The sequence below is a fragment of the Tamandua tetradactyla genome, chromosome 24 (genome assembly GCF_023851605.1).
Source record: "Tamandua tetradactyla isolate mTamTet1 chromosome 24, mTamTet1.pri, whole genome shotgun sequence".
NCBI classification, from domain to species: domain Eukaryota; kingdom Metazoa; phylum Chordata; class Mammalia; order Pilosa; family Myrmecophagidae; genus Tamandua; species Tamandua tetradactyla.
In genome coordinates, this window is record NC_135350.1 from 24,715,810 (window position 1) to 24,743,755 (window position 27,946).

The window sequence follows — 27,946 nt, forward strand, 5'->3', positions numbered from 1 at the left end:
GAGAGGGAAGCTGACTCAGGAGTGTTTTTATTCGTCCATTAGGTCTTGTCCAGAATCATGCAGAGCTTGCGTTAATCACACTTAGACAAGTGGGAGAAAATTTAGGTAAGAAGACCATTTGAAACTGGGAGAACTATATTCCAATGTCAGTGAGAGACTCTTTCGTGAGCTACCATACCAAAAGTGTTTTATATTGGCTTAGATAGGGTTTCTTCCCCATGTGTTTGCTTCCTTAGCTACTGAGGACATACAGAGAGTACAGGCCACCAAAATTACCCAGAAAAATCCTCTGCATCCATATCTATTCTTAGAGGCTATATATGTGGTAAATACACAGACACCAACTCAAGTCTCATGGAAGAGTGTATATGTTTACAGGGACAAAAATAGTAGTACATTAAAGTCAAGGCAGGTGCTTGGTTGGGGAATGTGAAGCCATCTTCTCAAAAGAGTTTCTGGAAGTTCTTATTTGTGTTTTTGTTGGATGGATAAATAAAAAATACTCAATATAGTCCTTCAGCTGGAAAATGCTTAGTATAATCTTCAGTAGCCAGGAAAAACTGTTTAGTATAATCACTTCACTCACGCAAACTTGAATTATTTTAAACATAAAAAGCCCTTGTTAAACTAGTTTGTCCTTGTCCTAATCTCAATGCTCTCTGTTCTCAGAAACTTTCTCTTCCTTTGCTTGCAGGAATGCAACATCATATGAACTAATATCAGTGCCTTCTTCCTCCTGAAGGACAAGATCAAAGGCCTGTCGGGTCTACCAGATAACAGGATATGCTGATCAAGCACAATGAAACAAGTAACCCTTACTCAATTTTAATGAATCCTGTGACTTTTACTTAGTTTTTAAATTTTTTCCTGCTTTCTTCTGGACTTTTGCCATTTCTTTTTCTGTTTGGGATTATAAAATCCCAAACCACCCTTCCCACTCTGAACTGGTCGTGGAAAGTTTTTCCTCTAGTTTCCTGATGATGCATCTTCAATAAACTCACCTTCTCACCAAAATAAAGAGACTTGCTTCTCTGTTTGATCCTGCCTATTTAGGATCAAGTTTTCTAATGGCAACATTTTCAGCTTAATAAATTATTACTAGGAAAATATGTTGTTAAAATTATAAGGTCTGTAGGTCTGAAATGTATCTGGCTGATTTCTCCTTCCTTTGTAATCCCACTAAGCCTAGGCTCTCAGCAGTGAAAGTTGAATCCCTTTGCACTCTTCATCATCCATGACTACTGGCAGAATTTGTCAACCTTCTGAGCTGAAAGTAAATAGCCTGTTTTGAGTAATACCTCTGATATTTTAAAGATTATGTATACAGAAAGTTTATTTTGACAATTTTGAGAGATACCTGGATGATAATATTATAATATAATGTAATATAATGTACAGGGTGGTGGGATAGAAAGTTGTTCTGAGACCCACTTTAGGTATGGTGGTCAGGGAAGATCCCATAAGGAAGTGATGATTAAATAAAACATGAAGATAAGAAGAACCCAAACATTTAAAGATCCATTTAAAGATCTCATTGATATAAAAGGCCAATTTCCAGCAGTAAAGAATTTTGATGGTAGTAGTGATTGATCTAATGAAGTGCTATGGCATATTCCAAAGATGCTTACTCTGAATTTGTCTCATCAACTGAGTTGAATAATAAACAATAGTCATTAATTTAGGATTTATTAATTCCGAATTTGTATTGACAACAACATATTTACAAATTTATCTTTGTTTTATTTACAAAAGGAGTGTTTACTTAGAACACTTATAAGCTAAGCAAGATGGCAACAGAATTGCTAACTTTTGAGTGTTGCATTCCTAAAGTCTTTGTATGTAACCACTTATAAACAACATATTAACAATACCCATAGATCATAATTCTTTGATGTATTAGTTATAAATCATTCATAGCCATTCATTTAAGAAGGACTATCCATAAATAATTTTAAAGTTATCCAAAAGTAATAACTAAACTATTTAATGATTGATTCAATAATTCAGACAAATACCACTTACTGAATCCCTCTTATTCTTTCATTCAATAGTTACCAAAGTTATTCATTTTGTGCCTACTATGTAACAGACCCTTCCTTAAGCCCTGGGGATAATATCAATGGACAAAAATGTGAAAAAGAAAAGAAAAAGAAAAAAAGTCCCTACACTTATAGATGTTAATCTCAATCCTAGATGTTGAGATTAAAGCAATAAATGAATTAGACACAATCTCTCCTTCCACAGTGTTTAAATTCTGGTGGAGTGGATGGACAAGAAACCAGGATGACAATTTTGAGAGATACCTGGATGATAATATTATAATATAATGTAATATAATGTACAGGGTGGTGGGATAGAAAGTTGTTCTGAGACCCACTTTAGGTATGGTGGTCAGGGAAGATCCCATAAGGAAGTGATGATTAAATAAAACATGAAGATAAGAAGAACCCAAACATTTAAAGATCCAGGAAAAGGGGAGAAGAGTTTTTCAAGAAGATAGCTCAAAGTGGGGAAGAAGTCACTGCTGGAGGAATATAGAGAAAGTTGCTACAAGTAGAGTTTAGTATGAATAACACTGGAGATGCAGATGGAAACTGGATTATATGTGTCTTTGTAATTGTGATAAGGAATTTGGACTTTATTCTAAGTACAATGGAAACAGTTCTAAGAGAGCCAGTGGCTGCATGCAAATATAATGATTTGTATTTGTAAAAACCTATTCTGCCCTGGAAATGTGGGAGATGACTCCCAGGGATGAGCCTGGCCCTGGTATCATGGGATCAAAAATACCTTCCTGACTAAAAGCCAGAAAACTTGTAACAAAGAAATTATCAGTGACTGAAGGAGTTCAAATAAAGTTGACAGGCTACTCTGGGGGCTACTTTTATGCAGTTTCAACTAGATATTGTTATTTATCATGGTTTGCCAAACACAAACCAAAACCATTCCTGCTACCCCTAAAGAACACTTAGAGCTTTATCTGAGATTCTACAAATGTTCCACGCACTATGATTAATTTCTAGAACCCTACAACTTCCAGATGGGTTCCTGGGCCAGATGGGTCCTGAAACCTAGAGGAGTCAGCCTCTCCAGAACATCAACCAGTTCCATTCCCATCCCTTTCCAACATTAAAAAGTTAGAAGTATCGACAGTCCTTTCCAACATTAAAAAGTTAAAAAGTTACATAGCCCAAATTCCCCTAAAGATTTAGAAAAGGTGGAGTTATAAGAGAGAAGATAGGATTTAACAAATGAGTATGGCTGCTGAATCATTATACTGTTATTTTTCTTTAGTCTCCAGTATCTTGGAGCAGCTAGAAGTAAAAAGGTAACATTGTGGAATTGTAACCCATATCAAACTCTGAAATCTGTTCCATAACTAATTGTTGCAGTGTGCTTTGAAATTTATTGCTTTTGGTATGTATGTTATTTTTTCACAGCAAATAAATAAGCTGAAAAAAAAAAACTAAACAAACCATTCTGACTACTAGAGAACGGATTGCAGAGTACAAAGCAAGAGTAGGGCGAGCAGTTTGGAGGTTAATGAATAGTCCAGGAGAGAATGATGAGAGCTTGGACCATGGTGGTGATTCTGGAGATGGAAAGGATTTGGAGATATATATTGGGGGTTGTTTATTAAGTGATGAGATTGGAATGGGCAGAGTAAAAGGGAGGAACAAGATATAGATTGATGGAAGTGCCATATATTGAGATGGAAAGGACTGGGATAAAAATAAGTTTGGCTTGGAGAAAGGGAAGGGTGGCATGAGCTACCACAAGTTCCTTTTTGGTCATTTTAAGCCCATGCTGCCTATTGGACGTCCATGTGAAAATGTCATATACCTTGTGGTATATGAGTCTGGCATTCAGGAGCAAGGTCTAACCTGAAGGCATAAAGTTCGTGGATTTGAGCACATGAACAGTGTTTAAGGCCATGGGTCAGGATGTGATTGCATGGAGAAAGAATGTAGATGATAACGGGTCAGTTAATAACAAATCTTTGTCATGTACTTACTATGTGCAAGGTCCCCTGCCTAGGTGTTGCGGGGCAAACAAAAATGTAGAGACAGAATCTTTATCCTGGAGAAACTTATGTTTTGGGTGAGGAGGAAAAGACAATAACATGAAAATGAAAGTAAATATCAAAAGAAAGAGCAATTTATTAGTCCAGAGAGTAATTACTACAGGCAGAAAAGAATCGCTTTGTGGTGGTCATGGTAATATGGGGATTGTGTGGGGACTTTCAGGGGTTTTAGGAGGGATTGTGAAACCTACAAAATCTTATAGTTTGTGTATTTGTGCATATTTTTTCCCTATGAGAGGGCCTTAGCTTTTGTCAAATTCTCAATTTGTGACTCAAAAAATATTAGAAGCTTTGCCACAGGAGTACAAAGCTTTGATCTTGGTCTTAAATAATGTATTAAATTATAGAAGGCACAAAGAAAGAGAAAGGATATTTTAGGAAGTGGAGAGCGTGCAAGACAGGAGAAAATAAATGTTCTGTGACAGAAAAGTGTGAGGCATCATGGGAATGCTTTTAGACCTTGTGATTGGAATAGGGGATTTATATAGGGTAGTGGAAAAACTGAAGCTGGAAAATAGGTAAAGACTGAAATGTGGAAAACTAAAGAGATTGGACTTTCTCCTAAAGTCCATGGGGAATCATGGAGAATCAATGGATTCAATTAAAATTTTTAAAAAAATATTGAGCACCTGATATATAGAAAGTGATGTGTGGTGTCCTGGTCAGGGGTAGGAGATGCATATGTAAAGAGAGGCCAGTTAAGAAGTTCACATGGTATAGCAATAGTTTCCAATAATTATAGTTATTCAACACCTATTATGGACCAGGCTCTGTTATAAGTGCTTTAGATGAATTATCTAATTTAATCGTCATAACTCTATGAGGTGGGCACTAAATATCATTTCTTTTTCTCTAAATGAAGAAATTGGGGGTACAGAGAAGTTAATTTGTCCTTGGTGATATGGCTAGGGGGACTGGAGTCATTGACCACAGTGCTGGAGATCTGAAATACTCTGTTGACAGTCCAGGAAAATCCTGACTTACTGCAGCAGTTAGAGGTGGTTGTGCCCCCCCCCCCACCCCTCCCAACCTTGTCTCACATCAGGGGGTATTGAAACGTCTGAAGGTGCTCTTGCATTTACCAAAGATGACAAAATAAATATTTTGTAAACTATCAATTTTCTTTGAAGATCTGAAAAAAAAAGAAAATAGACACGGGCACATTGTGGATTAGGTTGTAAAATTTATGTTAATTTTTAGTGAACATATTGCAGAACATAAACAGAAGTGCACACATCATAGGCACACAGCTCAATGAACTTGAACTAAGTGAACGCATTCATGTAGCCACCACACAGACAGAGCAGATTTCTATCTGCACTCCGGAGCTCCTCTGTGCCCCTTCTCTGACACTGTTACCTAAGTTAACCTCTATCCTGACTTCAAGCACCACTGATTTTCCTGATTTAGATCCTTATATTAATGAGTCACATTGCATGTTCTCTTTGCAGCTAGCTTTTGTTTCTTAATATTATGTTTTCTTGAGATTCATCTGTATCATTGCATTTGGTAGTAGTTTGTTTATAAAGTTCACATTAATTTTTAGTGTAAAATATAATACGATGAAGTTGTTTGCTTTCTTGGGGTACATACCCTGATTTTTTGAGAGTGCAAATTTACTCTCCTTTTCCCTTTAGGACACTTTGATGAAAACGTTTGAGCAATGCTAGAACAAGGGAATTTAGGGACAGGTGACCTGGGTCTCTCTACTTTTCTACCTCTCCTCTTCTTTCTTCTACTACTCATTAGCATGTGACCTTGGCAAGTCATTTAATTTCTCTGAACTTCAGTTCCCATATTTATAAAATGATGGTCTTAAGCAAAAGTGCCTCTTTAGCCTATTTCACTAAGAGTTGTCTTTTCCCCAACTGTAAGTTGAATGGGTCTAAGGGGAGTTTATAGAAGAAATGAAATTTTTCCTAAATAATATTATTTTTCTATTATAAAAGAAAAATACATTTGTTGTAACAATTCAAACAATACTGAGTGGCATAAAAGAAAATTCAATGATGTACCCACTATTTTTTCAATCTTACTTTTCCACATATAACAAAACAATGTGAGTTTGGTGCTTATATTTCCATATTTTCTGTTGATTCAACGTTATGTTCACTTAAATGGGTTATTATTGTAGTTGCTTTGGAAAATGAAGTCATACTGATACATTTTATTCTGCAATTTGACTTCCATGGAAATCCTTTCAACATTGGTTTATTTGTTCACTTTCATTTGAATTAATGTCTGTATAATATTCCATAGCATGTGTGTGCTCTAACCAATCAACCATTCTTTTACTGATTGATATCTAGAATGTTTCCAGTTTTTTTACAACATCCCTGCCCCCAATTAATATTAAGACTTCATGTTCTTATTCTATGTGATAGATTTAAGGTACATGCATTGACATTTTAATAATTGCAGTCAGATTGTTTTCCAAAAACTTGCTCTTATTTGTATCTAGGTAGCTGAGTTCTGAGCAGATTTAAATGTAAGATTTGAAGCAAGGGAAGAAATTAATTTTAAACAATTTTCATAGTTCTTTTGAAAACAGAAGACTGAACAATAAAACATATTGAGTATATCTTTACAGGCTCATGTTTGAAACTGCTGAAGTTTGAAATTAGACATGTGGGGAGAAGCAACATTTTCAATGTAAAATAAAAAACAGGACATGATTTTAGCCCCCCAAAATGAAATATCAAGATTTAAAAGGCAAAGGGGAAAATCATTCCTAAAACCATAATGACAAGTCATGCATGTAATTCTGTAGACAAGCAGCTGAGTCGGTTGGTTATTTAGGCTCTGTTTCCACAGCAAAATGGCAAAACTAAGAATAACCTGTTAAAGCCTGATGTGGCATCTTCTCTGTCTTACCCTCCCAGGTTGCGCATGTCCTTACTGACTCCCACCTCAGGGCCCTGCACCCTGCATGAAGGATTAGAGACGGAAGTCCTGGGTAAGATGAGCAAAAATTTAGAGGTAGGCCATTGGAAATGGTCACTACTTTAAAGAGAAATATTAATTTGTCCTATTGCTGTTTCACTTGGAAGTTGGTCTGGGGGGGATAATTTTCTTTTATCAAGTAAGATTTAAAACTCTAAAATCTGACAATCTCCAACTCCCTTAAGGAAAAAATAGACAGAAATGTTTGCCCAGGATCAAAGCCAATGGCTAGGAGGAGGAAGGAGGAGAATGAGCATGGGTAGAGAGAGGGTAAAATATCTAAGACCATTGGGTGAGGAGAGGGGAGGACAGGAGACCAGAGGAAGCAACTCCTTGATATACGTCCTAACTCCAGGGAAATAGTAAAGAACTCTTTTTTTTTTTTTTTTTTTTTTTGCACCACCTGTATCCTCTGTTTACATGCTTGAGTGTCTGTTAGTAAGGTTTTATTTCTGGTGGCAGACGTTCCTTCCTGTCCTTCCAAGTTTTAAGGTCATAGCTAAGAGGAGGCATTTACAACATGCATAGCACAATTCTGCAATAATGTGCATTTCTTTGCACAAAAAGCTAGTGCTACTTATTTATCCACATATAGATGCTGTTGTTCTATTCATAGGAATAATTTTACACTAATCCTTCCCCTCTATTTCCTTGGACTTCATTGTGACCAGCTGGTTCCATGTGCAGGCAGCTGGTTGTGGCTGTAGAACGCTTAATTGGCCAGCAGTGGGAATGACCCTGCAACTTCCACGTCATAGAATGAATGCTCGATCATCACCGAGCATGGGCTCGAGTCAGTCGGTGTTGGGTTCCAACCTGGGCTCCGGCACTTACTGTCTGTGAAATGTCATGCAGGCCACATGTTTTGATTCAGCCTAAAGTTTTTATACTTAAAGTGGAAATAATAGTTGCTCTCTCATGATATTTTTGAGAAGATTGTATGAGCTAATGTAAAGCATTTACATCAGTAATTAAATAACTAGACAATCTTTGGCCATTGACCCCTGTCCCCCTCTCCCCCAGCAGAAATGATACATGGTGCATTTCTTTCAAGTGTGATTCTTTGTGTGCCTACCTGAGCACAGTACAGAAACAGCTGATCACACTCTGGGTGTGGTCAGCAGAAAAGCCTCCTCAGGGTCAGTGTGTGTGCCCACGTGCAGGTGTTTACAGAAGGTCTTACAAAATGCAGGGCAATCAGAGAATATTCCAGCTCCCTCATGCCCCAGAAAATTCTGAGAAAGGCTGTGTTTGAAAGGACCTTTTAATGACTCCAAGGTTCAGAGAAATTTGGAAATGGAAAGTTTAAATACCCTGCCTCTTTTGAGTCTGAGTTTAAATTTGTCTCTTCATTTCCAGTCTAGTGGTCTACATTTGATAAATGGTTCTTCCTTTCTCTCTCTTTTTTTTTTTGTATGCTGTATGGTGGGGGTCACATTTCATTCTTTTTCATTGTGACAATCCCATTATTGCAGCACCATTTGTGGAATTTTTGGGGGGTGTGTGGGGAGTACATGGGTTGGGAATCGAACCCAGGTCTCCGTGTGGCAAGTAAGCATTCTACCACTGAACGACCTTCGCATCTTCCTTTTGAATGACATGCTTGTTTAATGATGTTGTCAGAGGCCCTAATTATAGCCATGTCCTTTTACCAGTCGATGCATAAGTCTGGCCTTCATTCTTAATTTCTTTAATCATTTTAAAGTTTTACATACTATGATAGAGCTGATAAGTCTTGCAGGGAATGTTAAGAAACTTTCTCTGAGGAGATAAAAATAATGCCACTGCATCATTTCCTTTGTTGCTCCCTGAATTCCCATATAAAGCTATCAGCTGAATATACCTTGCCTAGTTGAACAAGTGCCCACTTCACACTGGTTAATGCTGGTGACATTAGTCACTGTTAATTGCTCAAGAGTTGAGATCAGGTAGGCAATCACTGAGTTCATCTGTAAAAAAAAAAAATTACTGTGGGCATCAAAGAATAAAAAGCTCCATGGCTACCAGATGACTTCAAATTATTTCAGTAGAGAGTCTCCACTTTCACAGTAAAATATTCTGATCCAGAACTCTGAAAATATCAAAAAGCAGGCAATTTGGGGTTCTTAATTATTTTACGATAACCTACAATTGGCTATTATTTATTTTCTATGTATTCGTTTATTTTTGTTTTCTTTTAATAGAGATTGCCTATTCCAAGTTATAGATTTGTTTGATTTTTAATAGAATTTGTAGTTTGAATTAAACTCTACTTTTTGGAAATTAACCTTTTTTTTTAAAAAGAATTCCTTTCAAATTTTTTCCACATTTATTTTGATAGAGGCAATAAAGGAGCCACACAGATCTTTTGGAGGTAAGTACCTCTTTTATAGAAATTCTCTCTTTTGTCTTTTGGGGTGTTTTAGCTAGGACAGTATTTTCTGAAGGAAACCAGATTTTGTAGGTAGATTTTCAGAGTCTCAGGCATGAAACAATTATGCTTTAACCTGCAGCCAGGACATCTGGACTTCCAACTTTGTAGTTTGCCAACTCCAAGGAGAAATTCTGCTGAAATCTGTTGAATTGCATAAGACACAGGGCCATACAGAAAGTGCTGAAAAGATTCCTCCATGGACTATAATTGCCCTGATGGGCAGATAATTTGCCTTCTTCAAATTTTCCTCAGCTATGGTGTGTGTATGCCTCACAGTCCCTGAGATAGTGTTCAGATTTTATTGTCCAAGGCACAGTCAGCCTCAGGACAAAATTAAAATGGGGCGCTAAAAATACTCTGTTTGCCTGAAGGAGTCAACTGTATTTTATTTCATTTTATTTATAGGGTCATATTTCTTAACCCCTGAATACACAATCTGTCTAAGGTTGATTACATGATTAAAAAAAAGAAGTGGCTCCTTTTGTGGTCATGCAGATGAAACTGCCTAGCTGATAAGTTGTTCCCTTCTAATTGAGCACCTGGGTGCCAGGCAGACACAGTATTTCGGTGTGAGAATCAGCAAGGTAGTGCAACATAATGGTTAAGGTCCAGGTCCAGGAGTCAAACTGCTAAGGTTTGAATTCTGTGTCCATAATTTCTTAACATCTATGTGCCTTTTCCCATCTATAAAACGAGTATAATAATTACATCTAATTCATGAGGCTGTCAAGAGGATTAAATAAATCAATATATATATAAATTAAACAATGCTTAGAATAGTATCTGGCACAGAGTAAGCACTATATAAGACTTCATTGTAATTATTCTTATTATTATCATTAAGAATCTAAAATTGTGTGCCGTTAATCATGGTTCACAATAATTTAAAAAGTTCATTGCAAATCTAGCAGGTCATGAACTTCTCTCTCTTCTTGTTCTTTTTCCCTCTTTCTTTGTTCCTTGCTCTTTTGCTGTCTTTACCTGGCTTTATAGCCACATTTTGATTCTTGATGTTTCCAAGCTTTTTAATAGAGGCAGTGTGAACAGGAGGGATTTGTGGTGGAGAGAATGGCAGGATTGTGCTGTTTGTCCACTTCCCAAGTTTGAGAAGGTGGGTCCTTCAGTTGTCAGCAGGCTCCTACTCCATACCTACCCACATGTGTACCCAGAGGAAGGAACATTTTTCTGCGTGGGGTTGGCATTCAGGTTGTAAGGAGATGGTTGATGGTGTTATTTTTGTTCCTCACAAATGTGGATGTTTAAAATAGTGCTTTATTCACTCGGCATAAGTGACACATAGACTATGTATAGTGGTGGAATCGGACTTAGCAGGTGACGAGGGCCAGAACTCATCAAGAGTCATGGGTGCTGGCTACTATTGCCCAAGGGATCTGCCCTGAGGATGGCCTACGCAGAACCCCCTTTGGGTTGCCTGACAAATTGGCTTGCACAACTACTGAATTGCCTGAAATGGCTGCATCTCAGAGCCAGTGAACTTGGCTCTTGGCTCTATTTCTACGGGGCATGCCAGAGGGTCACATTTCCTTTCTGAACCTCCCTCCAAGCCGCACTGTACTCATGAAGGGTAAGTGTATTCGTTGTTCTTTCGTGCCTTTTGACTTGATGCCCTGCAGGGCTGGAACTCAGCCAGAGTAACCTGAATCGTGGAACTGCAGCTGAGGCTATATTTAATTGGGGGCTTATTGTCTTGCCATGGTTTTGCAATCTTAGGGAACTTTTTTTTGAGATTTATTGGATATTGTAGATATTTGAACTAGTGTCAGTTTTGACCCCATGTGATCTTTTTCAGTGACTATGGTTAAAAATTTATTCAAGGTATAATAAGGTTTTAGGTCTTTGAACATTGCATTGTTTTACTTTTAGTCGACACAGTAAGGATTCTAGAAAAGATTCTTCATATTTTGAAGCAAACAGGTTAATGTTTCATAGAGTGTAACTAGGGGGGAAAGAGGGATGGAGAATTTTATTTCTATGAAATAAAATATTCCTATGAATAAAATTTGTTACCAGAACTCATTTGATCTCATTATTCAGAGAAAAAGATAAATAGATTTCTAGATGAACATAAACCCCCTTCATTTACAAGCAAAATTTTGACATATTTCTGGACTGTTCTTGATGTGAAATGCAATACAGAATTTGAATTTTTTTAAAGAACAAGGGAGAAGACTCATTTAATCAGGGACTTGGGAGAGAGATAGCAATGAGTAAGGAATAATTTCATACTTGCTAGACATCTTTATAATAGATTATACATAACATTTGCATGCTTTGAATTAAAACCCACATGCTTCCTCCACCCCCACCCTTCTTTTTTTTCCCATCTTTTTAGAGCCTCTTCTCTCTACCCTCAAGTAGTTTCAGTATGTAGTTTCAGTATGACTACAGAATGGACACTAAAAACATTTCTGGAATGACGTGACCCTCTCTTGCCCCATCCAGGAAAGGGACAAGGCTTCACAAGAAACAGCGCATGCTTTCCCTTCATTTCTGGGAGTCTCAGAGTCAGTCTACAGATGCTGCTCCTTCCGTGGCCGATGGCATTCAGGCTCACAGCTGCCGACAGTGCCAGGGAAACAACTGTGCAGGACAGCTCAGCTCTGGGACACTGGCCACAGTCTCGGCCAGAGCAGCAGCCCCCCGGGGGCCACAGACCACCTCTGCCACCCCAAACAGGAATCTTCCCACCTCCCTCAGGTCTGCCTTGGTCCCGCCACAGAGGCTGAAGCACTTGGAGGTGGTGGCAGCAGTGGCAGTGGTGCCTACAGCCTTGGGGGCAGTTCAGGCACGTGGGACCCTACTTCGCGCAACACTGCAGCCCCTCCAGGGCCAGAAAGGTACCCAGGATAGACCCAGCGCTCACCACTGCCTCATCCTGTCGCTGAGACCTAGGCAAGGGCTCAGAATGGAAGGCGCCACTCCTGAACTGATGTCGCAGGTCAAACTGACGGAGGTGGGGGACGGGGTGAGCAGTGCTCAAGACAGCCAAGAGCTAAAGCAGCAGCTGCGGCCACTTCCCAGGGCTTCAGCTCCCTCCCAGGGAGAAGCGAAATATGTCGAGATGTGTGCTTCAGCTGGAGTACAGGGTCCCCCGAGGATGAAACTTACACTGGAGCCCAGCCCAGGAAATCAGAGGGCCTCTAGAAGCCCCAAGGAGAAAGCCAGGGAAGCACAAGATGAACTCAGAGGTCAAGGGTCCAAGGCTCCAAGGCTCCAGAAGAACTCTCCTTCCTCTGAACTCTCCAGATCCCAGTTCTGCACTGGTGAGGCTGGCAACTTCTCGTCCCTGTCATCCTCCTCTTCCTCCCCTATGGACAAAGCAGAGCAGGATGGACTTTCCAAAATGGATGATACCACCACATCGACAGGGGCTCTGGCCACCTCCTCTTCATCCTTAGGTTTTGAAAGTGACAATGGTGAGGGTAAACTGAGCTGCCAGCTTGGAAGAGCAGAAGGAGGGAAAAAAGCAGGAGGAGGAGGAGGAGGGGGAAGAGGTGGTGGAGAAGGAGGAGGAGATGGCACAGAGTGCAGGGACATTATTGCCAAGTCCCAGGGCAGCAGGGACCCCCCCAGAAATGAGGAGGCTCACTACATCACCACCCATGAGATCCAGCTGAGTGAGGTGGAGCAGGACATGGATTTCGATGTGGGGCTGGCCTCCCGCTGGGATTTCGAGGACAACAATGTGATCTACTCGTTCGTGGATTATGCTTCCTTTGGTGGCAGCGACGAGACCCCGGGGGAGGTCACCACCCCCACTGAAGAGGACGACGACAACAGCTGCTACCTTAGCACCACTCCCAGCATCAACGCCACCCGGACACCCAGCCCCACCAGCAGCGACCCCGCCCACCCCAACGCGGGCAGCAGCGGCCGTGACACCAGCAGCACAGAAGTGGGCAGCGGCCCCTCTGACAGTGACCCCACTCCCCCACCCCCTGGGCCTGGCACTGCCACGGCGTGTGAGCCCTTGCCGAAGCCTCCGGAGGCGGCTTCAGCGGCAGCAGCCGCCCCGAGCAGCTGTGGGAGTGCAGCAAGCCAGATCCTCCTATCAATCAAACCAACTTCCCGGGCTATAAATGAGCCTAGCAACGTGCGTGCAAAGCAAAACATTATTTATGCTGCCAAGCATGAAGGCGACATGAGCCTCCGCATCTCCAAAGCTGCCGAACACAATTCAACTTCACTGAAGCAAGACACGGCTGCAGCCGTGGCTCAGGACAATGCGAAGAAATTCATTGCTCTCCCTGCTCGCCTGCAAACCAGGTGCGGGGCCATCCGGGCGAAGGAGCTGGTGGACTACTCCAGTGGAGCCTCCAGTGCCGTGAGCGAGCTGGACGATGCCGACAAAGAGGTGCGTAACTTGACCTCCCGCGCCTTCCGGAGCCTCGCTTACCCCTACTTCGAGGCTCTGAACATCAGCTCCCGGGAGTCCTCCACCACACTCTCCGAAGTCGGCTTTGGGCGCTGGTCGACCTTCCTGGACTTAAAATGCGGGGGTGTTGGAGCCAAGGTGGAACAGAGCCTCCTCCGGAGCAGCGCAGCCTCGGTGGCCGCGGGTCTGAGGAAAGGCGGCGGGGCCAGGCCCACTGCAGACCAGCTCTACATCCAGTCTAAGAAGTCCCAGACCAAGGCCTTGGAGTTTGTAGTCAGCAAAGTTGAGGGGGAGATCAAGCACGTGGAGACACCCCTGTGCTTCCAGAAACAGGTCCAGAAGCCGGTCCAGACGGGCTCCCGCGTGGTCACCCTTCTTGAGCCCCTGACGTTGTGCAGTGAGAGCAAAGCTAGTTCTGCCCGTGGGCCCGGCAGGACCACTAAAGGCTCCAGCAAGGGCCCTGGGTCGGTGTTCACGGATGATGGCTCCGAGGCCTCAGAAAACATTAAGCCTGCCTTCCGGGCTGAAGGCCCCCAGAAGAAATCCACGTTTGCCTCCAGCCTACTCAAAAATGTCATCTCCAAGAAGATGCAGCGGGAGCACGAGTTCAAAATGGAGAGGGGAGAGGTCACCGACACATCCCACAAGAACCTCCCCAGCAGCTCCAAGGAGACAGAGGGCTGTTCTGGGTGTGAGAAACAGAGGGAGAGGGGCTTACAGAGGCAGAGTTCTCGCCACTCAGAGGCCGGCTCTGAGTACACCGTGGTCAGTGTGTCTGATGCAGGTGGGGAGGGGCCTGTGGCTGAGGCTAAATCCCCAATTTTCAAAGCCAGTGCTCCTCGGGAGAGCCATGCAGTTTCTGGCAGGAATTTTGCAGATGGGCACACAGGTGAAGTGTGTGAAATTAAGAAGAGTGCCTCAGAGACTGTCAAGGGCATCTTCCTCCGTAGTCAGAACAGTGCATTCCGGTCATGGAAGGAGAAAGAAGCCGAGAAACATGAGGAGAAAGCCCCCATTGGGAAGCTGAAGCTCCTCAAAGGGGGGGACTGGCGAGCTGACCTCGGGGAGATCTCTGCCAGCAAATCCACCATCATGTCTCGCCTCTTTGTCCCCAATATCCAGCAGACACCCAGGGACAAGCAGCCAGGGAAGCAGGCCACCAAGTATCCTGCTGCCCAGGCCACCTCCACAGCAGTGATCAGGCCCAAGGCTCCTGAAATCAAGATCCGCCTGGGGAGTGTGCAACAGCCAAGCTCGGACTTCAACATTGCCAAGTTGCTCACACCCAAGCTGGCCAGTGGCAGCTCCTCCAACCTCTTCAAGACCGTTGAGGACAACAGCAGAGCCCAGCAGAAACCCTTACGTGGGGACAACCTGGAAAAAGTGCCCCAGTTCCAGGTGAGAGACATCAGAGACAAATCCAAGGTTCAAGGCCCCCTCCATCAGGTGAGAGATGTTAGAAAGCTCATCAAAGGGTCGGGGGATAGCAGTGATAAGGGCAGCGTTACTCCAGAGCAGGGACTGACTGGTTCCAAACCCAGGCAGCTGGCAGCTGCAGCTGGCGGATCCCAACCCCTGTCCCCAATGGTGATTACATGCCAGGCCGTTGTGAATCAGAGGGAAGACAGCATGGACCGAGAGTCAAGGGAGAGCATGGGCAAAAGCCGAGTCCTGAGTGCCTCCTCCCCAGAAGGGACAGTGTTGGTTCACAGGGCATCTGGCAGGCTGCCCGTGGCCACCATTGCACCCAATAAGCCTGAACAGGGCTCGTACCTGCCTGTGCTCAAGATTGTCTCCAAGGCTTCTGCCCAGAAGACCCCAGAGAAGCCCAAGGATGAGGAGGGCAAGGAGGACGGGAAAGCCCCAAAGCCTGCCCGGAATGCCCTGGAGAAGTTGACTGCAGCTGTGAGGTCCATGGAAGAGCTGTACAGCTTCAACAGGAACGAGTGGAAGCGCAAAAGCGATCCCTTGCCTATGATGACAGATAGCCATGTCCTGTCGCTCATTGCCAGGGAGGAGAGGGAAGGGGCAGGGAGTGTGGAAGGGGATTCCGACAAGCTGACCAAACGGCTGGGGGAGGCAGAAGAGCGGGGCACAGGAAGCAAGGGTGGCGTGGTCCTGCGTGGGGCCCCTATAGAACGTCTGCAGCGGAGAAATTCCAACCCAAGTACCGAGAGCGTGTCCGCCCGGGCAGCCGCCTTTGAGAACCTGGCCAAGGAAAGGCCACGATCCCTCTATATTCCCCCGGTCCACAAAGATGTGGAGAGAAGCCAGCCGCTGCAGCCCCTCCCACCACTCCCCAGCAGTCGGAACGTGTTCACAGTAAGTGCCAGCAGCACCCAGAAAACCGGAGGCATTGCCGGCAAGTTCCCACAAGGGCCTTCTGCAGAGCTTGCTTCAGTGGCAAAGGGCATCAAATCTCAGGGACTCCGGTCCCTCAAGATCTCTCCAGCCACAAGGGCACCTCTTGAGGAGGTGACCAACAGAAAAAGCAGTTTGGAAAAGAGTAATAGTGACTGTGAGAATTACCTGACCATCCCTCTCAAAGGAAACTCTGCAGCCAGGGAGATTTCTGGAAAGCCTGGGACTGGCAGGGAGGGTCCTCCAGCTTCCTCAGCTGCCACTCTGTGCAACTTGCCCCCCCTGAGTGCCCGCAGTCAGGTTCCAAGTAGCCCCAAAGGTTCCCAGGTCAGCGGAACCAGCCGGCCAGCTTGGCGTAGCAAACCTGACAACCCCCGGGAGACAGTAGCTGTCCCGACAGGGCTGCAGAGTCCAGACCATCCCCCCACTGCCATCTACCATCAGCAGCCACTGCCCTTCACCCTGCAGGGGGCCCAGCCCCAGGTCCTCTGCTTCTCCCCACCTAGCATGCCTGCCCCAGCACCAGCAGGCCCAGCTCCGGTCCCCACAGACCCCTTCCAGCAGTCACAGCCTCAGCAAACCCAGCGCAAAATGCTCCTGGATGTGACGACTGGCCAGTACTACTTAGTGGACACACCAGTACAGCCCATGACGCGGAGACTGTTTGACCCTGAGACAGGGCAGTACGTCGACGTGCCCATGACCGCCCAGCAGCAGGCGGTGGCTCCCATGTCCCTTCCTGTGCCCCCCCTGGCCCTGAGTCCTGGGGCCTACGGACCCACCTACATGATCTACCCAGGGTTCCTGCCCACGGTGCTGCCCACCAATGCCCTGCAGCCCACACCAGTTGCTCACACACCAGGGGTCAGCGAGCTCTCCCCCATATCGGCAGAGACCCCTGGCAAAGAGGCAGCTGCGACGTTCGCTGAGGTCCCATACTTCGTGGCTTCTGGTCAGTCTCCCGCCTCCTCTTCCTCCTCTACCCCAGCAGCCACCTCCCAGCTCGTGGGGGCCAAGGGCTTTGCCCAGCTGCACGGCAAGCCTGTCATCAGCATCACCTCGCAGCCCCTGGGGCCGCGGATCATTGCCCCCCCTTCTTTCGACGGCACCACCATGAGTTTTGTGGTGGAACACAGATGACAAGCAGTCACCAGAAGGCAAAATGGAGCAGCTGCTGGTGAGTGGATTTTACTTTGATAAGGGTTAAGGGATTAAAAGCAATCCTGTTTCTTTGTGTTTGACGTGGCAGATTTCTAGCAGGGGAGGCTATCTCTAGAAGTGGACGTTTTTGGAAGAATAAACCAAATAAAACAAAACCCCATCCAAATGATCGAGGAACTAGTATTCTTGCCAAATCTCTTCCTCTTCCCACTTCTCGGTCCCCAAGACCAGTCTTTCCCCAAAGAACTTTCCAAATTGCCTGATTGCTTTTCCCGTGGGAGCGCAGAAGGAAAGTGAGCCTTCCATTGGTCGTTTTAGCCTATGATAAAAAGCTGGGGGAGAAATAAAAACCCGGGCTGGATTTGGCAGCGCCTCACACCCTGTTCCCAGCAATACCAGCAACAGAGGGCACTGACCCTCCCAGGAAATCATTGGAAGCATATTAATCTGTTTGCTCCTCAGAAGGAAGGGAAATTTCTTGGTAGGGAGATACCTCATCCTCCTCTTGTGCCAAGTGACTATTTTTAAAAAGCTCTTGCTTTTCAGTTTTCAGATGCTCAGAGCACTTTTTCTTAGGGTGAGTCCCAAAGTCTTTCAGGTGTCTTACGCACACAAATGCACACACAGACATCTGGACTTCTATTAGAGGGAGAGATTCCAGGACTGTAGGTGCTCTTTGGAGGGGGTTGCTGTACTTGATCCAGTGCATTCAAACCGAATCCGTTGCGTTCTTCTGCTAATCCCTACTAGACACTCACTTTCATAGATGTATCCCTCCCTCTTTCTAATCTTACCAGCCCCCTTCTTCCCCCAAGGAAATCAGTTACTGCCTCTTGAGTTAATCTGCATTCACAGACAGGAATCTCCTGCTGTGAATACAGTTCCTGCTCGGGAAAACTGAGGTTAGCTTGTCTGAACCAGGACGCATCAAGTCAAATGTACAGGACAGGAGGAAAGATACAGCTGGCTACAAGCGCAGAGCTGGTAGTGCTGTGGAGATCAACCTGCCCCACAGTCCATTCGCTTCAGATAAGGAGGGGTTGAGATCATAAATGCTGTTAGGATCTTTTACTCCTAGTAAGATCATACTGAATAAAGAAAGAAAGAGGAGAGAAATCCTTTCTGTGCTTATATGAAAGAAAGAAGCCATGTATTTCTTTTCTAAATTAAGGAAAAGGAGCAGAGGAACTTTCTTTGTGCAGCAGAAGACTTTAAATTAGGAAATAGAATCACTGGATTACAGTCACAGCTGCTGCTTCTCACCAGCTGTGTGATCTTGAGTATGATAAACTCTCTAGCACTGGTTGTGTTATCTCGAGGGGACAATAAGATTGACCCCTCAAAATTTATCTGAACATCAGATGATATGATGCCTCTATACCTAGATTATGAGCTATAAAATATGTTTTTAAAGTGCAATGGATTGTCACGGTGTATCCACAAGATAACATTAGGACACTGTTCAGAAATCCTTGCTTTTTTTCTCTAAGAATTTAGGTGAAGGTACAAGAATCACATTACTTGCAGTCTAGAAGTAGATTATTTGAATCCTTCGTCTCTAAGAGTTTGCAACAGGCACTGTGTGATGATCAAAAAGAGGGGAGGATGTGAATTTTAAAGTAAATCATGCATCTTTCGCTTGGGTAGAAAATTTTTTAAAAATTCAATATGCATGGGGATGAGACAGAATTAGAGAAGTGGTTTTGCAGAAGGAGAAGAGGAGCCTATAGGCAAAAGCATTTTGATTTTCTTGACAGGTGGTATGCATACCTAAGGCTGTCTGGGACCAGCTAATCCTGTGGGGCCTTTGTGTAAGCTGCTGAGGTGCAGAAGCAAGGTGAAGGGAGGGCAGAGAGGAGGGAGGAAGGGAGCACAGAGAGGAGAGGAGGGAGGAATTGGGCGCTCACTCCCTTAGTGTCCTCTTAGCAGCTGCCTTTGGCCTTTCTCCTGCCTGCTGAGTCTAGAGAGATTACGCTTGGAGTTGTTTCCATCAGTCACAAACATGAATCAAAGTTTGTAGCATTCAAAATTTCACCAGTGTTTTTGTTAGAATTTTTCCCGTTTTGAAAGCAAAACCTTTATTTCAGTCCTAAAGATAGACAGATAGGGGAAAACGTGCTTTCTTGATTTACAAATCTAGTCATCCAAACTCCAATAACTAATTAAAATCCTTCAAAACTCACCTTCCTGAAACATCTATGCCCCTTGCCAAAGAAAAGTCAGCATTCATGTGTAGTTCTTTCCTTATGTGAAAAACTGTTGTTAAAGCCCTGTTTAGTTATATCAAAAAATTATGTTGTGCACAAATTTGATGTTTATAAGGATGGTCAGTGTGAGGAATCTTGGATGATGCTTTCAGTTCAAGATTTCTTCTGAAAAGCACACTTATCCCAGAGATCTTTTATGAGGTGGGGTTGCATTTGTATGTGCCCCTTTCAAGTCACATAAACAATCTGATCCAACCACAACATTGGATTGGGACTTAAAAAGGAATGGTTTTTCTGAGGCCCCCAGAGGGTGAGAGAGCCAGGACCCGGGGAGCTGGTTCTCAGCTTCTAGGCCCACTCCACGCTCCTGGCAGGCTGCTGTTTGTGCTCCGTGGTCGAATGCATGGAGCAAAAGAAAGGTAGTGGAAGAGGCCTAATGAGCTCTGAACTCAGCTGCAATCTACTTCCAGGTGGTATTCAGACATTAGCATCTGTGTTTCCATTTGCCCTTCTGGACATCTGTAAATTAATATTTGAACGAAAGTCTTCAGTTGTTTCATTCATTAGACAAACATGAATCACATTCCTAAAACCCACCTATGACCCTGTACCTCTACAGAGAAAACTGCAAAATTCACGTTCGAGTTCTGTCATGTCCTTTAAAATTCTTTCCAGCTCAAATAATAAGTGCTTCATCATCTAATTTTGGCACCTCATTGTTCAGGGAGCTTTACTTTCCCCTTTCTCCTCATGCCCCTCTGCCCCCATACCCACACCCTGTATATTTAGAGTATAACTGGCTGCTGTTACCTGCTTTTGATTATTCTCTTGAGTTTTCCCTTATTTTTTGCTTTTATATAAAGGTGGTTCTTTGCCATTTCTCTCTTCTTATATTCAATATTCCAGCACTTCCCAAACTTCGCTATGTGGCCACCCATCTAAAATATAATAACTAATAATATTTATTTAATTATTTTTTGACAATATGGCCTGCTGGCCATAGCTACAGGGCCATAACATTACCCATTCGCAACACCCTACTGTGGTAGGCATACCAGTTGCAAAACTTCTACTTTCTCCTTTACTGAAATGCTTCTCTGTTTAGTGCATTAGGCCTTTTGTCTGTCTATTTTTGTTTTGAAAGTCCTTCTCCAGAGGATCTTTGATGAATTTTGACTTAGATTACTTTTGTTTTTAGTTTTCAGTCATTCTGGGCACGTGGCTATATTTTTCCTTCCTTGACATATTCATTCTCGTGCTTTCTCCTGCCTTCTTAGATGCTGTATTTTTGTTTTAAAATTTTGAGATTAAAAAATGAAAGGTATAAAGATAGAATAAATATGCAATAACAACACAAGTTAACTTTAATTGACATGCTGCATAGTTGGTACCAGCCAAATAAGAGAACTACAATTGTTTTGTTTCATTTGAATGTCCTTTCTTTTCCCTTTAAGACTGGATCCATTTGTTTCTGTCATTTCTGAGTGTGCTGCATGTTGCTATTCTATCCTTGCTCTTTCTTTTACTTCTTCAGAGTTATTTTTACCCCTTGAATAGGGACCCATACAGCAGTCACAGAACTGGAAAGACCAAGGAGGCTAAATTCAGGGAGACATATTTTCATCGTGTTTGAAGGGACCTTAGGGGGGGGCCTTGGACCGTCAAATCAGTCCCCTTGGGCCAAGCAGATGAAAACAGGAGCTCAGACAAGTCAAACGACCCCTCTTAAATCAATGCCCCTTTGAGGCAGACCTGGGACTCAAAACCTGGCTTATCCCGTACCAGGGACTTATTTCAATTTGTTTTTTTCTTGTATATTCTGCATTTTTTTTGTTCTTTTCCCTTAAACCAACCTTCTTTGGTGATTCTACTTCTTCATGTCTCTCTCACTCATCTATTCCCTGCCCCCACCCCTTTTTTCTCCTTGCCATTTGTTTGAGAATATATTTTAGATTCTCTCTCTTTCTCTCTTGTTTTTTTTCTTTCAATTTTTGTTGTCTTCTTTCTTATTTGGCTCCTCATGTCACATTAATTTCAAGTAGATTTAGTTCAGTGCCTTCCACTCCCCACCCCACTTCTTCCCTTCTCACTTTTTTTGTAGTTTGTTTTCATCATACACTGAACAGCTTAAAAGGCAAGGCTGGGGGGAGCCCTGCCTGCTTCCTCACCTGTACCTTGTGCAGCTTTGTGCAGGTCTGACCATGGTTCCGGCTGGCGGAGGTGGCTCGCTGGGCTGCAGGCTGCTGACCCTGACATTTCATTTACAGTTCATCCCGTAATCAGTCTCCTGAATCAATTATTTTACTTTTAGTTTTTCTCCCCCCTAACTTGGTTGCAGCTTCCTCTCCCAATTACCATATCAACTGCCCATTTATGTTATCTTTGTAATGTCTATTTTTGCCTTTTCTTTTCTTCCTTTCCCCTTTCTAAATGGTAGCTTTCCTGTAGCTTACTATTTCGTGCCTTTCTCCACAATTTCACTGCCTTTAGATTTTCTTCCCTCACCTCCCCATAAGTAATACAAAATAAAAAAGAACAGTTTATGTATACTCATCGCTTATTACAGGCCAAGACTTAACATGATGTCATTTGATTGTTAAAACAAGTTGGTACTATTTTTACTCTCTGTTTGACAAATGAAAAAATAACTTGTCCCAGATCACCAGCGAGAGAAGGACTAAAATCCAGGCACACTGGTCCCCACAACGGAGCTCTGAATCCTGACCCCCTTGTTTAGTTACTTTTCTTGCTCTCTGCGCTCTGCGTTTCAGTTCTTTGTGGTAAACTGTCCCTCTTCCTGTACCCCTTTTGCTTCAAGGCCTTTCTTGCTACCTAACTTCTTCAAAAGCTTTCAGCAGTTACGTTTTGTCTCTTGTCTATACCTTTCCTGCAAAAGGATTAATTAGGTAGAACAATAACCTTGGAAAGGGTGAGAGGAGAGAGCACAACTGGGTGAGGTCTCCCTGGTACAAATTTTCCTGACCTCATTTTCATTCAGTGGAAAATGTAAGTCCTATTCAGGGAAAAAAAAAATCTTGTAGCCATCTCACCCCTGAGGGATGTGTGTGTGTGTATATACATGTGTGTGTTTTGCAGAGTTGGAGAAAAGGGGGAAGAGCAGGGGAAGAGAGTAAGAAATTGACCCTGAGTCTAGCAATGCCCAGCATATGCTAAGCCTCCATGTATGTTTTCATTTAATTAAAAAATTTGCTATCTATCCTTAGTCATTAGAACATTTTATGCTACAAAGAGAAGCCTAGCCACTTTTAGAACTTTTAGGGGCTATGGCTGCCAGTGGTGGGGTAATTCTGTGTTTATGTAAAGAGGGGTGGACATGGGATGTCCTGTTCGCAGGACATTAGGAAGATAAAGTGAGTGTGATTCATCTGGTATGAAAGGAGTTAATACATTTTATTTTAAAGGGAGCTGTGTGGCTTTGATGAAAGAGCAAGTCCATATGCTTTGAGTTTAGGCCAGACCTGGGCTCAGATTCTAATGCTGTTTGTTACTACTCTAGGCAGTCAACTTGCCCTCTCTGATCCTCTGGTTTCCTAACTGTAAAACAAAGATACCTTGTAGGAATGTTATGAAGATTGAATTATAACATCACTACAAAGGACATAGCATAATTCATGGCACATAGGAAATATTTGATTTCCTTTGGAAACTGGAACCTCATAAATGCCTCAGAACCAATTTGCTTTCTCAGGGGCCCTTATCAGAGCAGAAAATCTCAGGGCAGCTTCGAGGGGACCCACGGTTGCTTTCTATTTCCTCAAATGGGAAGCGATGCCCATAACTCTGCAGTCTGTTTTGAGTTAGTTGATCTCTTAGGGCAGGCCAATGGGCTGTGTGCCAAGGTATTCTAGTATCCCCTAAGACCTTCTAGAATGTTATACAACTCTGGGCATAGCTTGCCAGCTCTGTGTAGTGATTTTCCTCTCTGTCTGGGCTCAGGCCTGTGTGGAACAAGGGAGAATCTGACCCAGCATCCTTGCTGAACTTGGTCGTGTATTTTGGTCCTACAATCTTGGGACGTCATCCAGACCACACTCCACAGTCACCCTCTCATCTCGACTGACTTCTTAAAGATCTGCCACACCACAATAAATGTGAGGCCCCTGTTAGGTTAAACTGGCAATTTGTGCTATTTTATCCTTACTAGGAATTGGAACAACTTTACGACTTTCAAGATTTCAAACAAAATTCTTCCACAGTTAGTGTAAGCAGAGCGATATGGGAAGGCATGGTGAAAAACACAGTAGCTGGACTACCAATCCCTAAAAATAATCCCAGTAGATTGAATAAACAGATTTCTCACTTGTCTCTCTCGCGCTCACCCTGCTGTAGTATACTTCTTTCTCTCTCTTCTTTTTCTCCCCTTTATGTCCTCTCATTCTGCTCAGGAAGTCTTTGCAAAGCTTGCCTTCTGATGGGACTTAGCATGGGCTGTTGTCAGATCCTTGGATCCTCATTTGAGTTGTTCTTTGTGTCCTGTTGTCTTCTCCTCTTATATTTTCTTTTCCTTTTGCTGCTCTATGTATCCTAGTGTAGAATAACAAAATTTATTACATTGAAAGCTTTAATCTCCAGCACTTAAATGCAAAGCAAAACCTTATGAACACTACACAGAATAAAATTCCTAAACCCTCTTGAAAGTCATTCCTCAATATAAACTACCAAAGAATAAAATAAACATAAGTGAAATATATACATATGAGCTATAAAGCTAATTATTCTTATGGACTTTTTCATAACTCTTATTTAAACAGGTCAGTTTCTAGATGAGAGGATTAAAATATCCCTTGCCTTCCTACTCTGATTGCATGTAATTGGTTAGAGAGCCATTACTTAATAGTTGCTGGAGGGTTTTTTCATGGGATAGCATCTTCCTAATCCCTAACAAATATTACCTGTAGGCCTCTCTATTTCTATCTTCATAATATGTTCAAATATCGACTCTAAAATATTTTTAAAAAATTATTCTTTAGGTAAAGATCTAATAGCTATGCTAGAACATATATAGAAATCAGCAGGAAAAAAGGATACTTTTTGGTAAGTTTTTGAACATGTCAGTTCTTGTCTTGGAATGAATGTAGCTACATTTTAGGCTTTCACTGCTATCTTCCATTTTAAACAAAACTCACCAGGTAAAATTCCAGGCAATTAGGTAATTGTCACTGGCTTTTCAAGAATTTCCATTATAATAATCTTTACTCATATCTAATTAGTTTATTAACTCATGGTGAATTTCAAATGTTTCAATTTAACTTAAATATCATTTCTTCATGCTAACTTTAGGAACATATCTATTGTACTGTTTTAACCCTGCTACGAATAAATTCTATGAAACTAAACATTTAATTCTAAAATAATTTTTGAATAGTTAAGTGGATTTAGTTCAGTTTTCAAAGAGAGATTTCACTTTGGGCACTTCCTTGAAGTCGGCATAATGCCTACAGGGTTCAGAAGCACATTTCCCAAGCACATTTTAAATGTGAACTTTATCATTATTAATGTGGAAATTAGACAGATAGCTAAATAAAAGGTATTTTGACATTTTTCTTGCTGCTTTAAAAATGAGATTTGCTTTTACAACTAACAATTTTTTTTTTTTATAGGAGCAAGACAGAAAGATGGACTACTCTGCTCTAATATGAAATTTGCATTGTAATGGTACTAAGAATTCATCTGAAAACTCTCTACATTTGTTATTCCTAGTTTTTACTTCTTATATACCAAGTGTGTAAGTTTTTAATATTTTCCTAAACCATCCTGTTAAGGCAGTTTGTGTTTTAGTTTTACAAAGCTGATTGATGGTGGTTGCATTATTTTTTTCTCCCTGTAAAACTATTTCTTTTTATACTTTAATACTGGATATAATCTGTTCACCTCTTTCTCTCCTGCATTTGTGACTAGGTAAAAAAAGATCCTTTAAGTATTCATATAGTTCAATCAAAACATATAACAGAATGGGATTGATTCTGCCCTACTTTTATAAATCAAGCCAGCAAAAATCAATAATTTTAACCAAAAATCCCCCTATTGGATCTTGAAGTGTTTCAGTAATCAGGAACTAGCTGGCAGAATTGCAGCCCAGAGTTTGGAGATTAAATATGATGGGTCTGCACTTTGAAATATATACCAGCCAAAATTGGTCATTCTCTTGGTTATGTTCTACCTGTTCTTTTATTGGGTTTGGCATGATTTCAAACGTGATTGTGAAGAACAGTGGTTTTAACTTTTGTGCTTTGCTTTAATTTTCTCATTTGTACAATGCCGTGACTGTATTTGTAGCCTTAAAATAGAATGCCTTGAAACACTGGAGAGCCAGTAATTGCATTTAAAAATATTAAGTTAGTCTCAGGAAGGTATAAAGTGTCTATCTCCCTTTAAGAATCCAACATTTGTTATCAGCACATGGTATATCCTTCTTTAATAATCCCCTTCATAGTTGCACACTCCTGTCTTTCACAGATTGTTTGGAGTCTGAAGAATGAACTGTTTGGGGCAGTAGAGTGGAATGTGAACTCTTGTTTAGGGGCTTTAATTCACTCTAGCCTTAGCCATACCTATAGCAGTAACCTGGAATTACAAGCACTTGCTCTTTATAAGGCAGATTTTAAGAGACATAGAGAATCCGGTTCACAGATTCTTTCATCAACATTCAGTACTGCTTCAGTTGTAACCCAGTCCTGAAGGTTATTTTTGTGAGTGTTCACAATGAGTCTTGAATAGTTGATTGAACAGATATATATTTAGCTTGTAATTAATGTGTGTCAATATATATATTTGACAAATATTGCGTTGAATATTACACTGAAATATTTCTTACTTTTAAAAGAATAACTTGAACATTCTCCTAGGGTTTCTGGAAGGACTCTCCTCTTATCTACTCATATTTGTTCAAAGATAAAGCATTCTGATAACTTTAAAAGACCTTATTTTGATTTTAATGATTAGCAATATTTGGCTTTTGCTTAAAATTGTTTTTTGAAGCTAATGAGTTTTATGCTAGGTTGTGAGTGAAAAAACTATGTGATCATTTTTGTATGATTTGTGTAATCTCATCACTTTTTAGTTTTGCTTCCCATCCCAGACTCTTTAAGAAATAACTCAATTTCACTTTTAGGGCCTTCATTAAAGGGATCTTATTGTAGAAAGAAGTTCTGTTGGGTGAAGGGAAAGGTTTGAGGAGGGAATAGCAAACTCTGGTCACAGTTTCCATCAGTCACTGGGCTAATGAGCTATGTAATGGAGTTATACCTTGTATGAAACATGTATGACAGAATGCCCTTGTGCCGTATTCGGGGACACATTAGCCATAGAGATCTTCTTTCCCAGGTACATCAACACATCCTCTCCAGGAGTCACTTAACTTTTCACCCCTGGGGAACTTCTCACAGAGCAGCAGCAAGTTCTCATTTTCAGGAGAGATTGGCTGGGCAGGATGTCACTTAATATTGAAACAAGAAAGATCTTCAAAGATCTCAAACATGTCATACTCAAAGTGGCACTACAAAACATCAAGTATTTGAACACATTTGGTGAAACTGATGTAGGGTTTGGACTGCACAGTACCAGAAGGCATGAGACAGTTTTAAAACCATGGGTGACTTTTAGGAAAACCTAGTGGATATATTGCATTCTCAACTCCTTGCCAGCTTTTCAGAAGGAAAGATACCTCCTTAAATAGAAAATGTGATAGAGTTCTGACCTACTGAGGGTCTGGTGGCCTTGTAAGCAATTTATCAATATTTATCACCAACAGATTTGAGCCTGAAATTCTCACTCTGAGGCCAACAGGGACAGAAACTAGGAATGTAAGGAGAACTTTTCACTTGTTGGTCCTATCAGAGAGACCACATCCTCTAGGAAGCTGCCAAGGAAGTAGTGAATGTCCAAGTGGTTGAAAAAATAACTTAAAAATACTTTTCTAGGGGGTGGGCAATGGTGGTGCAGTGGCAGAGTTCTTGCCGGCTGTGGGAGAACTGGGTTAGATTCCCAGTGCTTGCCCATGAAAAAAAAAGCAATCAACTTTTCTAGGAATACCACCGCATCTGATTTGAATTTTATCATTCTATTTTTCAACAAATTGTACGAAGCTGCTAGGCCATTTACTACCTCAAGTGTTAGGGGGAACGTTTTGATAGGCATGAGATAAATCTAAACCCTCATTTTTGTTGTTATTTCTTGAGGTTGTTTTGATATCTGAATGCAGTGGTTATAGCCTTCCTTCTTCAACTAAATTTAAATGGAATAAAGCAAGAGTGTATGATGCCTTCTGACCCATAAAACTATTTCCACAACAATGTTCTTTTAGATATGGAACTTCCTTTTTCTGTTTTATGTGCATAAAACCCTTAATAGAGCGTGTAGCA

The 27,946-nt window shown here is 42.2% G+C and overlaps 2 protein-coding genes across 3 annotated transcripts in view; one reads left to right on the forward strand and one right to left on the reverse strand.

Annotated features, from left to right (window-relative positions):
* The first annotated feature begins 699 nt into the window (after window positions 1–699).
* Window positions 700–27,593, forward strand: C24H4orf54 (chromosome 24 C4orf54 homolog). 2 transcript variants are annotated; one of them, XM_077142716.1, is made up of 5 exons: window positions 700–808; window positions 6,967–7,063; window positions 9,348–9,380; window positions 11,904–17,374; window positions 25,187–27,593. In XM_077142716.1, exon 4 carries the CDS (start codon window positions 11,935–11,937, stop codon window positions 17,335–17,337), a length of 5,403 nt encoding a protein of 1,800 aa, XP_076998831.1. In that variant the 5' UTR covers window positions 700–808; window positions 6,967–7,063; window positions 9,348–9,380; window positions 11,904–11,934; the 3' UTR covers window positions 17,338–17,374; window positions 25,187–27,593. The 2 variants fall into 2 exon arrangements, with proteins under 2 accessions (XP_076998831.1, XP_076998832.1); XM_077142717.1 differs by lacking the exons at window positions 700–808; window positions 6,967–7,063 and having other exon boundaries at window positions 9,296–9,380.
* The window catches only part of MTTP (microsomal triglyceride transfer protein), a 121,313-nt gene continuing 117,091 nt past the window's right edge, over window positions 23,725–27,946 (reverse strand). Inside the window, exon 19 of the mRNA XM_077142719.1 lies at window positions 23,725–24,110. The gene's annotated coding sequence lies outside the window, so the exon portion shown is untranslated. The remainder of the gene's footprint in view (window positions 24,111–27,946) is intronic.